This window comes from Harpia harpyja, chromosome 3 (genome assembly GCF_026419915.1).
Source record: "Harpia harpyja isolate bHarHar1 chromosome 3, bHarHar1 primary haplotype, whole genome shotgun sequence".
NCBI lineage: Eukaryota > Metazoa > Chordata > Aves > Accipitriformes > Accipitridae > Harpia > Harpia harpyja.
This window is the reverse complement of record NC_068942.1, coordinates 2127656-2143507: the sequence shown is the minus strand read 5'-3', so window position 1 is coordinate 2143507 and position 15852 is coordinate 2127656. Positions and strand designations below refer to the sequence as shown.

The window sequence follows — 15852 nt, the reverse complement described above, 5'->3', positions numbered from 1 at the left end:
TCCCTGAAATGAACATCAGAAAATGTACATGAGCAGAAATTTGGTGTTCTTGCCTTTAATTTTGCTGTCATTATGGTTAATTCAACAGACATCACTGCCTATAGTGTGGGCTTTTTTTTTTTTTGTTGGGTTTGGTGTGGGGAGGTTTGTTTTTTTGTTTTTTTTGTTTTTTTTAACATGGTCAACATACAAGAATTAGCCTGATATGTAATACTCTAGAACATGGGTCTGAGATGAATATGGAGAAAATACATTAAAAAAGCACTAATTAAAACACATTCATCCAGTTAATTTTCAGATACCTGAATAAGTCTAAAAATCTGTCCTGGTTTTTATCATTGTATTGTTGGTTAATGTAAATTTCGTGGAATAGTTACAGATTCTGTAGCTTCTAAGGGCCTTATTTAATTTGTCATACCTACAATTCTGGTAGCAAACATATGCACAGGTACAGATCAATGCTGAAATAGTTTCTAGTATTAAATCAGATTTGACAGCTGTCATGGTTAAAGTCCAGCCAGCAACTAGGCACCACGCAGCTGCTCGCTCACTCCCCCCCTCCCAGTGGGATGGGGAGGAGAATCGGGAAAAAAAAAAAAGTAAAACTCGTGAGTTGAGATAAGAACGATTTAATAACTAAAGTAAAATATAATACTACTAGTAATAAGAAAATATAATAATAATAGTAACGAAAAGGAATGTAATAAAATAATTTAAAAAAAGAAATAAAACCCAAGAAAAGACAAGTGATGCACAGTGCAATTGCCCACGACCCTCTGACTGATGCCTGAGCAGTGATCCGCCCCTCCCAGCCAATTCCCCCCAGTTTATATACTGAGCATGATATTTGATGGTATGGAATATCCCTTTGGCTAGTTCGGGTCAGCTGTCCTGGCCCTGCTCCCTCCCAACTTCTTGTGCACTTGCTTGCTGGCAGAGCATGGGAAACTGAAAAATCCTTAATTTAGGATAAGTGCTACTTAGCAACAACTAAAACATCAGTGTGTTATCAACTTTATTCTCACACTAAATCCAAAACACACTGTACCAGCTACAAAGAAGAAAATTAACTCTATCCCAGTCGAAACCAGGACAACAGCAGGCTGCAGAATATGGGTTACTAGTCTTAGCCACAACTACCATGAACTTTGGGAGAAAACTCAAAAATGCCCATGAAATGTTTCAGCATACTGTAACTCCTTGTACAGTTGTTGTATTATCTTGTCGTATGAATCTTTCAGAAGATCACGTTAAACATGTTCCCCCAGTTATCCAACTCCTACTTTTTCTGTATAAATATCCTAATACAAAGGGTTGTCTGCTCAATCATTTTGAGTTGGATCCTTCTGTATGACTTGCAGTTCCTAATTAGTGATAATCCCATACTTTTAATGATTCCTGCATATTTTATCTAATTATATGTGACAGTAAGTACTAAAGCTTTCTTTAAAGTAAAAGCCAAACAGCTCTTTGCACTGATTTATACCTACTATATTCTTTCCCATACTTTATGTGGGCTTTTTTTTTTTCTTTTGAAGTAACATACGTCCAGACAATCACTAGTCTGCCTGTTTGTGGAGAATAAATGAGTTATACATGAGTATATTCTTAGTGTAATTTGTTGTAGGAATATAAGGTTGTAGGAGGCCATAGGGACCTTCAGATCTTGTCCCCAACAATCTTAGGCCACAAGAAGAGGGGCTGTCTGGAAGAGATAATGAGGGAGGTGGGCTGGGTCTTGCATCTGTCTCTGGGCAGAGTCCTGTGATTGTATATCCCAGAACTAAGTCTTGATTGAGCTTCTGGACTGGGCTTGATTGCAACTGGAAGAAGTGGAGAGAAGGGAATAGGCAATGAGGACTCCTCAGCTGACAGGGGAGAATGAGCGATGGGAAGTTCATGGAATAGCTTCTAAGACGCCTTCTGCTCCGTTGATGCCTCTTATGTGCTTTTTCAGTGCAAGGGAATTGCTGGGCACCAGGCACAGCGACTGAAATGGAATTCAGGAGAAACACGATTGGCTTAATCTGGATAAGATGGAGAAGGAAAAGAAAATAGATGCTAGTAAGTGGTGTGCGGGCTCTATCCTCATGTCCCTACCTGTTAGTGGCCTGCTTGAATGAAACTTGGAAAACTTGTACTTTGTGCTGTTGGTAAGGACATAAGAGATACAGGACAGCCCCAGTGCGATGGGTTCTTGTGACGGCTGGTAATCTGTTGCATGAAGCTCCTAATTCATTCTGGGAAGCTTGCAGCACCTATACTACGAAGTGAAGCAGAAGCTATTCACTCACCCAACAACTAAATTGCTATTCTGAATGAGTGGAAAGTTATTATCCTATTCCACACCTGGATATTGGTATAATTCTGAAATCATAGCAGCTGTGCATCTGAACAATTCCAGTTTTTCCAGTTTTGACCACAGCTAGAAACAAGGCATGATCTTCAGTGTTTCTGGGAAGAGCAGGTAAGAGGAGCAGGGAATGCAGCTTGAATGTGACTCCTCCATGAAGAAGCACATACATACTAGTCAGGAAAAGGAGGAGTATTGGAAACCTCAGACCAACCTTTTTTTTTTTTTTTTTCCCTTTTTTATTTTTTCTTTCTTCTGCTATCAAAGATTCTATGTTAATCTTGAAAACATCTCAGCTGCTTATACAACTCCCTTTTCAAAGTGACCGAACCTTCCATGGCTCATAACCAATATCTATGCATCTTTAGGCAAAAATAGTGTCTCTCCCAGACCAACTACCTGTGTGTTGTCAGGTTACGTAGCTGGGCAGGAGAGGAAAATGCCCGCCCAGGATATGACATCCCTTAAAGTGCACTGGAGGGTGCTAGGCTGCTCCTTGGAAACCTGCCCTTAAAGGACGGCTCTGTCATCGTTAAGGACTCGCAGTACTCCCCTTGGTCTAGAAAATCTAGTTGTAAGCATGTGAGGTGACAGTATCTAGAGAGAGAAAGCAGTAACTGCAAGAAATGTCTTTGCAGTGTAGCACAGTGCAGAGATACCCACAAGCTCTGAGCAACTGGTATACAGTGGTCCAAAGCAGACGTCCCTAGCTCAAGGCTCCAGAGCAGTATGTTATGTTATCAGTGTGCCTGAGCTGATAAGCTGTGTAAACTTGGCACGGCTAACTAGCAGAGAACAAGTTTGTACTGATGCAACTGTAGTCTGAGTTTGAGCTGGTGGATGCTGACCTATATTGTGCTCCATTTCAAATATAATAATGTCCTAATTATAACCCCTGTGCTTATTGTTGCTGCTTTAGCAATGTCATTGACCATGTAGAACTTGACTTTCATTTAGCAGGATTAAAGCATCATTATGTATTGGTCTGGGGAGTATCAGATATCTCGCAGTTCTAGAATTACTGTGAGTCTCAGTGCAGTGAAGTCAGTTAAATTTAATAATCAGGGGTATGAATCCTAGCAGACTAGGTTCTTTTAGTGTCTTTACTTTTGTGAGCATGTAGGTGAAACTGCTTTGATTCCCTGCACATAAAACCAGTTGGTAATTTGGCAGTAATGATTCTGACCAGGTATATATTTGTCACTTCTTATGGAAAACTAATTTAACCACTGGGAAACGTTTCACTTTGAAATTTTATGCTCCCTATATTTTGTCAGAAGGAGCCTTAACTGAGAGTTAGTAAGTAATAAATATTTTCCCTAATCCTGTAAGTTAGGAGGAAGAATGACTTAAATTAATTTTACAGCTTCCCCATACTTTCAGTAAGCTATTGGGGAAACAGATTTTTGAAATGTTACCTGACCAGATTCACAACTTCCCAACAAGTTTATTTTAATAAGCCGCTAATGATAATTTGAATACTATTATTTAAGATAGCCTAAATTTAAAGGAAAAGATGGGTTTTGCATAGAGATCAGCAAATGGAAATTGAGGTGCACTGTAAAAGCTATCATATTCCAATGCTGCAGTAAAGGTTTGCCTTGGACATCTGATCAAAATGCCATTCTGTATTTTAGTTTCTGAGAGAAGTTGAGAGATTATTTATATAACTATAGATACATTTTGACTATGTATAGATATATAGTTATCTATATAGATATATACTATGTAGATATATTTAATTCCAGGTGAATTGAAACCAGTTAAGTTCCTTCTACACCCAAAGGAAGAAGTGTGAAACAAGAAGACCTGTATTGCATGCTCAGCTGCAGGAACTGTATGTATAAACTGAACGTCCGTACATGCACACAGATGAATGTCTGCATTGCTAAAGTTCAGATTTCTTTCCTCCTGGGTGAAGTACACAATTCTTGGAATTGAATGTACATGGTGAAGTATAAAAATGCAGTGTTATCTTAAAATTCTGGCTTTTAGATGCCTAAATCTGGCACTCTTCTACATAGTGTAGAAAAATACTTAGATTCTAGGACTCAGCTATAACCATTTAGCTGAATCAACTCATCCTTGTGTGTGTTTTCATGAATTGTTAGATAGTGTTTACCAAAATGTGTAGCTACATTAAACACACTAAATAGGATCCTACCTTGTTCCTTGACTCTTAAAGAATTACTCATGTGGTTAATTCAAGACATATCAGCAATCCCACTGAGCTCTTGTATTCTGTTATGCTTCTGTACTTGGTGCATCTATAACCAATGTCTGAAAGGTATATTTTCCAGGCTCCCTAGTTGAAAGGACCCTACAGGGAAGGTTGAGAGGAGGCTCTGCTTTCCGCATGGAGTAGAAGGTGGGAGAATATTTGGGGTCAGCAATACTAGCAATAGGAGCTGTTTTGCTACCAAAATCATTACCAATTCTTACATATATTGGTGTGAATTCTGCTGCAGGTTCCCGTTCTCCTTGGAGACTGCAAAACTAACAAGTTGTCTTACGAGTAGGAAAATGATGATAGCCTGATTTCCTATGGTTTTGTGTCTTGTGGTTGGCTCACTTCCTTGAATCAAGTTAATACTGTAGTTCCTCCTGAGGCTGTGCTGAACAACTCCTGGGTAAGGTGCTATAGGAACCTCACAAAAGGTGTGCTTTGGTGGAATGGATGCTGCGGTACAAACTTAGGATGTTTTTTTCTGTTGTTGTGAAACAGATTTTATGAATGACCTTTCTTCCCTATTTGGTTTCTCTGATACCTCATATAAGGATGAGCTCATCTAGCATTCCCTCTGCCTGTGAAATCACTTTAAATCTTCTCTACCACTGACTGGTTTTATTGAACTTGTTTTAAGAGACCTCTAACTCTGTTTGAAATCTAATACAGAACTCAGTTATTAGAGGGGAAATAGGGACAGGCACATAAATTTAAAAAAAAAAAAAAAAGACTAAGAACAACAAAATCTTGGGAACCTTGCCCGCACACTTTGCTGTGCAATTGCTTGAAATTGTGGATGCTGAATTCTCTAGGGTATGAATCACACGGACAGAATTTTATGTTTACATGCTCAATAGATGGAAAAAGTTGAGATATCTTCTGCCTCAGGAAGCCTGTTTTCTTCCTAAGGTGTTCAGTTTTTTATTCCTCCCTTTCCTAAGCTGAAAGACTAAGGCAAATGGGAGAAGTGGTCTGTGAGGGTAGCCCCAGACACTGGTGAAGAGACATTTTCAGGTCAGATTCAAGAAATCAGTTTCTGTTGCTCAAGTGGGGAAAAGAGACTGAGAAGTTCGGATGACCTAGCACTAGAACTGAAGCATCCTACCTGTGCTGATAGGCCTGGTCCAGGACTGAAGTGGTCAGTCATAAATGGTGAGAGGATACCTGTGAAGCTGTCTTCAACAGAGTAGAACGGCAGCAGAAGGTGAAGTCCAGGACTGAGAGCTACTAGGTGGGGCTGGAAAAAACAAGGATCATGAAGGAGAGACAGAGACTGAGAACAGCAAGGAAAGAGTGAGAATGTAGGTTGCTCGTGATAGCGCTCATGTGAGGAAGTTTCAGAACTGAGACTGGCTGAAAGAACACTGCAGCCCACGGTATGGTGGAGAGATGTTCAGACTCAAACTGTGGGTTGACTGAAGCGAAGCATTTGTGGAGGGACAAAGACCGTTAGGGAGGACTCTGGTAGTGGCTTGAGCAAGAAAGTGGAGACTGAAGGATCAGACTAGATTTTAGAAGACTTAGACGAGAAGCAAGAGATAAGAATTGGGACTGGCACTGTATGGGGTTGCAGAGGATCATGCAGAAGATTGACATGCATGTGCTATTTTGGAAGGGATTGTAATTTCAGTTCAGTCTTGAAGTTTGGACTTGCCCATTGGGTCTAGTTAAGTGTTACTCAGTCATCTTTGGTGATTTTGGCCCATGTTGGCTTTCATCTCTATCTAACTGTTGTCCAGCAATTCTGGCCTCTTTACCTAGCCAATCCCGAAGCAATGCTGTCCCTTGAGCACAGATCTGCCTCCTTATTAGCTCAACTATCAGTTGCTCCAAGATCGCCTCATCTCACATCTACCCCAAGAGTTTCCTTAAGGGTTTTTATCCTTAACCCTGTTGCCCCTGAGATTCTTCCCAGCATTTCCAAGAGCTGCCCTGTACTGCTGCTCCTCCATCCATGAAAAAAGAGACTGCTTTCAAGACTGTGGGGACTAAGTTTAGCCTGATTCCCATAGCAACACTATTAATCGTCAAACAAATACCAAACAATTGTGTTTAGAGATGGAGGGGTGTTAATAAAGGTGATTTGGGAGTATTCCCACTGAATAAATGTGCTTTTCTTTTGTTGTGGCTTTGGCAATCTAGGTTTTCCTGGCAAGCTGCTTTTTGGGTAATAGCTAGGGTAGCAACTACTTCTATATGCTTTCATGTTTTTTAAAAGGTTTGGTGCTTAAAGGCGGTGCTCTATTCTTGGGTATGGTGCCAGGTGGGGTCCAGCACCTGTGTTGCTGCTCTTTATCTTCCCACTCAGGGGAGGTTGTAATTAACAAGGCCGAGTTCACCACATTGTGCTCTGCAGTGAAGTTGATGGTATGAATCAAATCAGTTCTGTTCTGTTAAATAGGAGGAAATCCAGGTACACTGGGGGACTCTAGGTGGAAGAAATGACAGAAAGCTGGAGGGAGTTTTGCTTTCTGCATGAAAATATAAAGTACGCAATTTCAGGTTGTTGAATACTTCAAACTTGCTGCTTGTAACCTCTACTCCCTACTGCCAAAACTTAACAAAGTTAAATTCTAATCTTTTTGTAATAGGCTATACAGGCCTCTGTGGACCTGGGAAAGAAATTGTTCTTTTCTGTATTAAGTACAATACAGATGTCAGGAGTTAGCTGAGATGGCCGATTACCCTGCTGAAGGACTGAAATACCAGGAAAAGTGCTGTCCTAGATGTGGCCTGGAGAAGAATTTTCTTCCACAACAGATCAAGAACTTCAAAACAAGTTCCAAAGGAGCAAGAATGTTTTCTGTTATGTTTTGCATTGTTTTCTTTGCAGACGATGAAGAATGAGGGGCTATTAATAGTTGGAACCCCAGCAATTATTCTTCTCTTTACTGAACGGTTGGGAGATAGGATATATTTTGTTTCCTCTGTATATATTATACCAGGCAGGCCCAGGTCTTGCAAACATTTATGTATGTGCTTATCTTGGTTATCATACATACTGATCCTGATCTTGGACGTGCAGAAGAAGAAAGTAACTAGAGGTCCAGCATAATTGTTGAGCCTTCGCAGGTTTAGATTGAGCGATCAAGGTATGCTCTTCTCTAACATTTAGAAGGTTCAAACAGTAGGTATGACATTTGCTTCTGCAAACTGTGTACATCTGTAAGGTTCTCAAATTGCTGCAATCGGAGGTACTTTTAAAGCAAACTTGGCTCCGTAATATACTTCCTATATTGCTCAGTGTACTATTGTCACTATTCACATCAGTGATCCACATTAACCAGCTTTCTTGTTTTGAAGAAAAAGCTTGCTTTCTTCTTTTTTTATCCCCTTTTTTTCTTCTGTATTATTAGAAGCAAGGAAATGCCTTGTCAAGGACTAGTGGGGTCCAAGGTGATTGCTTTCTGGGAACAAGTGGTGCTTTCACATATTAAATTGCTTCTGTGCAGACATTACCATCTGATACTTCCAGTAGCTTTTCAGAAGCAAAGAGGAGCAGAATCCAAATGACCTTTAGCAGGAAAAGTTTGTTTTGTTTTTCTTTGTTTTTTTCCTAGTGGGTGAATATTATGTCATTCTTAGATTTTAGAGGAGGTCTGTATCGTAGCTGAAATAATAATGGTTGTCTTGACCTTTTAACTCTTTACTTTAAGGCCTGTTGGAAACCCAGTCTTTGCACGAAGCAGATGAAGATGTGGTCACTGATGTTGATTTCAGCAATATGATTTCTGAAGAAGAAAAAGAAGAGTTAAAGATTGAACTAGCCAAGGTAATGAATTTGAATTTCTGTGAGTGTTACTGTTTCTACTTCCTTAAACTGGAAGATATTAATTGTAGGATGAAGTACACATCATAAACGTATGCTCTTCCTTTTTAATAAAATTATTCTAGGCTACAATAATGTGAAGCAATTAATTTCCTTAGATATTTTTTGAAGATTCAGTATCTTCTACTTGATGATTGTAGAGAGAAAGTTAAATATACCTTACCATTTTAGTCAAGATGTGTCTTTATTTATAAACCTTCCTTTATAAGGAATGAAAGGTGTTCTTCTTATTAGATCTATGGTATTGTTGTTACAGTGGTTGTGACACCTGATGGAAAAGATTGTTTGTGTGGTGCTCGGAGGAAAAGATGATGGTGATGATTGCAGAAGAGACTGATGGTGATGAGCCCAGTAATTTCACCACATTTTTTTGTTTCCTTTGGCACTGATGTGTTTGGAGAGGGTTATATTTTTGGTTTGCATTTGTCGTTTGCTTAATTAAAGAACTTCCAGAGATGTCATGACACCATGAAGAAGTTAAAAATTATACTTATTAACAAGGAGATGGGAGGAAAAAGGTGTGAGTAATGTGGTCTTTTTATTACAAAGGTTAAAGAGATTGTGTACATTCGGTCTACAATGGGAGGGTGGATTCAGTTTTAATTACTGCTGCTGAATACCGCAGAAACAGAAATGAAATTCCAAAATGGAAAATGAGAGAATGGAAAAAAAGTGAGGATTTACTTGTTTTAAATACGAGACAAATAATAAATCACAGCTGTATAAATGGGGGGAGTTGTTTTTGTCTTAATTGAAATAATGAATTTTTAAGACAGTAGGTTGGAACTTTCACATAGCAAGAATAATATAAGAACCCATTTGAATAGCAGGAAATCCAAAATTTGGGACTGTGTGAGCATATACCCTCAAAGTGTAATCTGGCTAGGGAAAAAACTTTCCTTCATAATTGTTCCATAGTGCTCTGTGAAGCATTTGCTGCTATTACACACAGAATGGGCATATCCAGAGGACAGTTCTTTTGCAGAGATTGATCACTCTCTTTCGTACAACAGAAATATTTAGATTAATATTGAAGTTGTAATGTTAAATATTCGAAGAAGTCACATTCTTAATGACTCTTAAGTCATTTACCTTCAGTGCTGATTTAGGATTTTCTAGTGAAACAAAACCCAAAAGGTTGTTTTTTAGCTTTAATGTTTTGTCAAGCCTCGTGTTTCTGAGTTGCTAGTTAATTTTTACTTCTTTGCTGATCCTCTCACATCTATAAATAATAAGAAGGAAGGTGAAACTTTACATGGTCAGCTCATCACATAGTGATGAGAGGAGTTTGGATGTTCATTATTTGCTTTTCGTCAGGACCAGAGACAATGGGCACACACTGGAAGACAGAAGGTTCCCTCTGAACATCAGCAAACACGTTTTTACTGTGAGTGTGACTGAGTACTGGTGCAGGTTGCCCAGAGTCTCCATCCTTGAAGATATTCAAACGCTGTCTGGGCATAGTCCTGGGCAACTGGCTCTACATGGCCCTGCTTGGGTGGTGGGGTTGGACCAGATGACCTCCAGAGGTCCCTTCCGACCTTACCCATTCTGTGATTCTCTTTTCTGGTGAAAGGGACTTAAGAGGCAGATGGAAGCAAGGAATAGTAAAAAAAAGAACTTCCTGCAACCATCTGAGAATGATATGTCTCTCTCGAGAATTAATCTCAAGAGTTTCTGGGCATCCTTCCTGCTTGCTGATTCCTGTGGGAGCAGAGAGTTCTCAGTGGCTCATGGTAGAAATGCTTTAATTCATGTACCAACACACCAGTGAGAGATTGCCTTTCAAATATTATGATCTTGGCTGACCTAGAAATTATTTTCTGAATTGCTTGCAGCAGTTTACTGGCATACAGCTTATGCTTAAAAAGAAAATCAAACTGATAATTATGCTAAGAAAGGTTTGGAAAACTTGAATTTAGAGTGAACAAAGTCTAAACTTAAATGAGGCTTATGATTCTTAGAAAAGACTGTAAAAAACGTGTAAGACCTTGACTACTTCAGAAAGAAACCTCTGTGGGAATTGGTTAATGTTTCCTTTTGAAAAGCTGTTAGTCTTTACTTTCAAGTCCCCTCTGCTTCATCGGTGGTAGTTTTGTTTTCTTCCATGTCCTTATGTGTTAGGTAATACCTGTTTGAGCCTGTAGGAACAAGCACCTTTCTTCTTATTGTTCTGAAAGGTTCGAATCTTAATGCTGCAGTCACTTAATAGTTGATATAATGGGGAGCTGTTGTGACCTCCTGTTGTGCATGTATTTAAACAGAAAAAATATATTCCATCTCTGTGTTGTGTATCTGCTGTATATATTCTCTGTATTCTTCTTCTTCCTCTTTCCCTCCCTGACATTAGGAGAGGAACTAGCACTACTGTTTTTCTGACAGGTTTTTTTGTATCCTCTTTCCCTATTCCCCTGCTAGTAGTCTCTTTGTACTGGAAGCTTTTCAGAGTGTGGACTAACTCTGTTCTTGTATTTGTAGTCTGGCTAACACAGCAGGGCTCTGACTCTAATCCAGCTCTGGAATTTCTACAATGCAAATGAAATGAGTAACTCTTACAGAAAATTCTAACAGTCATTTGAATTAACAGAAGACAGTCTGACACTTCAGAATAATAGCAGAAAATTGTAGGCCAAAACTTTACATAAGGCCAGAAGCTTGTTAGCAGGGCAGGGGTTTTTTTGTGGTTTTTTTTTTTTATTTTTAAATCCCCTTCCTCCCTTGGTGTGAGAAGCATGGTACAATGACTCTTGAGTCATGATGGGGGCTGAGGTTTTGAGCTCTCTCTCTCACTGCTGTCAGTTGTCCTTCCATTATGCTCATCAGAGTAGTAATTTACTCCTTGCTGTCTTCCCCCTCCCATACTGTCACAAAAGCAGCTATCTGGTTTGATCTACAAGCTTTCTGGCTGATGCACAGGTTCTAAGTTTAGCTATGTGAGTTACTGCACGTTTATTCCCAGTTTGAGGAAAGATGTGAGTACCTTTTTCTGCAAACTTATGACTAATTATATTTATGAGTGTTCCTGCTGTCTCTGGGTGCTGTTCACCCAAGGAAAAACTTAAAAATCAATAGGTACCCAGCCTAGAGGTTTAAAATTTGAGCTATATGATTTGGTGCAGAGATGAAGTGCCTGTTATTTTTTGTGCTATGTTATTCTGTTCACAGTTTCAACTACTTTCTTTAAAAGGCTACCGTAGTAAGGTGCTCACATTTCCTTAGAAATATTTTATGCATTTTAGTATACATGTTATAATTCCCAGCAATTTTGAAAAGGGGTAACAATTCAATAACAATCACTAGTTTACTAAATACAATAGCTAATCAGAATTTAAGGGTCCCATGGACTGGCTTCATTGAGAGACAGTTTTTCTGTATGTTTGCTGTAACTTTCTTTTTGTCTTCTGACATAAAAAGGATTATGTGAAAGAACGGTATACAGAAGATGCAGTCTTGTGGGGTTGGTTTTGAAAGCCAATGAAATGAAGGAAAAGATTATTTTCTTCCTCACAAAGTGAACTTCTTTGTGTTATCAAGTACCCACTTATAGTTGCTCTTTCTACCGGTAATAAAGCTGGTCCTTCATTATTACATTTTTTGTCTGTTAGATGTTTTCCAGCTTTTCTTACAGGATATGCAGAGAGTTGATGTTCAGTTCTAGCACAGGCGGGCAGATGCATGCTGCGGTCTGGCTGCCATGGTGGTACCTGTGGTGGTGAAGCGTGTGAGCCTGCCCCGAGAATCCAGGGTATTTCCAAGCCGTGGTTCCACGATGTGAGAGTTTTTGTGGCAGTGCCCTTTCAAACTTTCTACCCCTGCTGTTTTCACCTGTGAGCCTCCTGGCTGGTTTTGGCAGCCTGACTGGGAGGTGCTGTGCTGTGAGCTAGTGAGTGATGCAGCTGTGCAGGGGTGAATTGTGGTGGTGCAACCAAAGACGGGTGTACCAGCTCACAGGAGCCGGTGGGAGTTCCTTGGGACAGCAGTGGCTCCAAGACCTCCCTCTCAGGGGACCATGGCCTCGGTTTCTCTGCTGTCTCTGCTGTATGTAGTTGCTCGCTCCATCTCAAGTTTTTGTCAGCATATTATCACCCTGCTGGTATTGGTTGTGTAAGTTGTGTTTTATTTCTTTAAACAATGCCTGACAAAGCCTGTCCCACAGGTGGTTCTCACTCCTAAACAGCCATGTCTGCCTTCCTTTCAGTAGTGATGTATGCCTGTGGTATGTATCACAGTGCAGGACCTCAGTGGCCGTACTGCATGTGCTGCTTTAATTGATCACTGCCTTCCTCTCTTCTCCATCTCCAGCCATTTGTTCCTGCCCTCTGTGCTGTACCCACACAGGTACTTGCACACCTCTCTGCACTGCTGGATCTAGGAACTGAGCTGGCTTAAAAATAGCCCTTGTTTTTGCTGTGATGGCTTTTACTTGGTTCAGCTCCCCCTGCTGCGGAGGGCTGTGCAAACAGCCGGGCCAGGACACTACACATTTGGGTGATGTAGTGGTAGGGAAAAAGGATGCTTAATCTAACTTGCGCATTTAACTATGCTGGCTTCTGTTTTCTTTTGGGGCCCCTTAATGATTTAACCGCTTACTGCCTTGATCCTTAAAACAAGCATAATAAATACTCAATTTACTATTCAGTTTACCATTCAATCCATTCATCAGTATTATTCCAACCAGTAGCTGAATCTTATCACCTCCACGTTTTACATAGTACTATGTGTATCTCGGAATATAGATAATACCAACTGACATAATATTTTATTAATAGTAGTTTATCCAAAATGCTCAATTTTACTGAATTAAGTACTTTCTGGTTTGTTTTTTATGAGCTGTTTTGTTAGTGTCTACTGGAAAAAATGGAAACGGTTATATGCTGGAGAATTACTGGGGTGGTTTTTTTTCAGGCATGCCATGATCTTAAAAGGTTGTTCAACCCCATAAAACATACAATTTACCCTAAAATAATAAAAAAAAGGGCAAAACAAGGGAAAATACTTTTTTGTGTTTGTGTGCTGGACTTCACTGTCATTCTTCCATATTATTAGTCAGTCCCAGATTTCAGAGAGATCTATCTGTAATTGTGGATTTTTTCCTAGGGTCTCACCTTTGTGTGATTTACATGTTACTCATGTCAGCTAATCATGGAAATTGTAATGTCTTAGGTGGTCAGCTCCTCTCCTTGCTTTTACATGTCCCACAAAATAATAGAGGAAAGAAAAAAACAGCTAGTAACTCTGATTCCTAGGCCCACAAAAAAGGAGAAGAGAACTTTGTCCCTATATGATGCGTCTATATTCTTCTGACTCTGTTGCACTTAGAAAGAAGGGAAACGGGAGGACTAGAAACTTGTATTTCTGTTGACTTAAGGCCTAGTTTCACAATGGAGTCTGCACTTGTAAGAGTGGCCTTTTCGAAAATGCCTAAGCAGGTGATGCCTGACTTCTGTGGGAGTTAGGTTTGTAACCTGCTTAAATGCTTTTCAGGATCCTACTGTAAGTCCCTAATCCTTTCTACTACTTCAGAGTCTTCAATCACTGATACCTGAGCACTTGAGGGGGGCTTTGTATCTGCCATTATTTTAAAATGATGGAACGTGAGGAGGATTTTGTCAATTCAAAACTGATCTCTGAAGAAAAATATTTTATTATTTTTAATACAGTCAAAAATGTTGTTCATACATACGCCACTGAGCACATGGTTAATGCTTGCTTAGGGCTTTACAGCTTTAGGTATCTATTCAATGGAACAGATGGAAAGTAATTTTAATAGAAGCCCTTGAATGTTTACATATCCAGGTACCTACTTATCAGCCTGGTGCTAGCCCATATGGAAAGCATTAATGTTTTAAGTACATGTAAGCATACTGGTATTGGTTTAAGTTAAGTTCTTTAGCAGTGTTACTCAGGCAGACTTGTGCACTAAGGGGTTTGCTGTGGGTGGGAAACAACTAAAGGGAGCTCTGAACTGCCACCTGAGGAATGCTGACATTTGTGATTTCTTCTTTCTGTAAGCATTTAACCAGTTGTTCTCTCAGAAGAGAAACTCGTGCTGCCTCTTAACAGCATTTTGTTTGCAGGTTAGGAGTATAATGGAGCATAAGGGACATGGGAAGGAATAAAGCAATTTTGGATTGTTACATATTCTACCAGTGAAGTGTTGGCATCGCAGGCATTGGTATATACACTGATACCTGCTTCACTGAGGTCATGATTTTGCTTTTTGCTCATAAGTGTTGCTGCTTAATTCCTGAGCTGCTTGAATGATTTAGATAGCAGGTAGTGACAAAAGAGAAACTGATAGCTGGGGGATTCAAGGGTGAGACTTTCCCAAGATCAATGAGCTTTCAGCTGGTTTTACAGGGAATGGAATGCATGAGTATGTAAAATAAAAATAATGCTGGTATTGACATCCTAAATATAGCCCTGGATGTCAGCAACTGATTCAGCTGGTGCTTGCCTTATTCACTGCAGCCTATGGAGTTAAATCACAGGGAGACTGTGGTTCCAAGGAACTTAACATATGGTAATCAGATATGTTACCATATGTTATCCTATTAACATATGGAGGAAGGATCACAGTCGGTAAGGGAATTTCTAAACCTGAAGTGAAAGGCAGCTGCTCTGGTGTCACTTGCCCGTCTTAGCTTCAGTACCTCCGAGTGCTGCTTGTATAATTAATTGGCTTGGGAGGCTTCCGGGTGAAGAATGCAAACCCGTGCTTGCAGGGGTGCTACCCAAGCGGGAGGATCCTGAGCCAGCGGCAGCCTGATTCAGCAGTTCATCCTCCAGTCAAGTGTTCTGGTCCTTGCCTTGCTCCAACACTGGCTTGGTTTAAATGTCTCAGATAATGTCCACCGCAGGGAGACTTATATTCCTCTGTTTGGGCTGAATGGCATCTTTACAACTTGAATTCGCACAGTTTGGTTAATGACTAGGAGCTCTGAAAAGACTAATCTGCTGGGTCTTCTGAATCCTTCTATGCTTTGGGTAGAACCTGTTCATTCATGTTAACAGTCCATCTGCTATATATTTTTATGTTACTATTTTGAAATATGTAGGGCCTAAAATATATAGATAAAACTCGTGACAAGAACATAACTCTTTATGATACTCTCAAGTCATATGTTGTTACGAGATATTTTTTTTTTAACCTGCTTCTAAGAATTTGCATGTTTTTTTCATGAGTGGAAGACTAAAAAGCTGCAAATACGAAGTTAAAAGCCTGTGCATTCAAAGAGCGATATTTGCCTGAATTATCTAGTCTTCTGTTGTTCTGCCCATTCCCATTTTACTAGTGAATGAAAAGCTGAAGTTTGAGACTCCTCATGCCCTCAGGCAGATCTTGGTTCAAGTTGCTCAATAGTCACTTCCTTACTGGAGAATTCTCTCTCATCACATGCATGTGTATGATGGTGCACATAGGCGACACAGTTTGAGACATTA

General features: G+C 39.8%; 1 protein-coding gene across 3 annotated transcripts in view; it reads left to right on the top strand.

Annotated features, from left to right (window-relative positions):
- The window catches only part of TPD52L1 (TPD52 like 1), a 61522-nt gene that overhangs the window by 13762 nt on the left and 31908 nt on the right, over positions 1–15852 (top strand). For 2 of the 3 annotated variants that reach the window (XM_052781162.1, XM_052781161.1), the window contains exon 2: positions 8237–8352. In XM_052781162.1, the coding sequence (XP_052637122.1) occupies positions 8237–8352 (116 nt within the window). Of the gene's footprint in view, positions 1–4889; positions 5012–8236; positions 8353–15852 lie in introns of those variants that run through there. The other variant, XM_052781163.1, reaches the window with a different exon arrangement.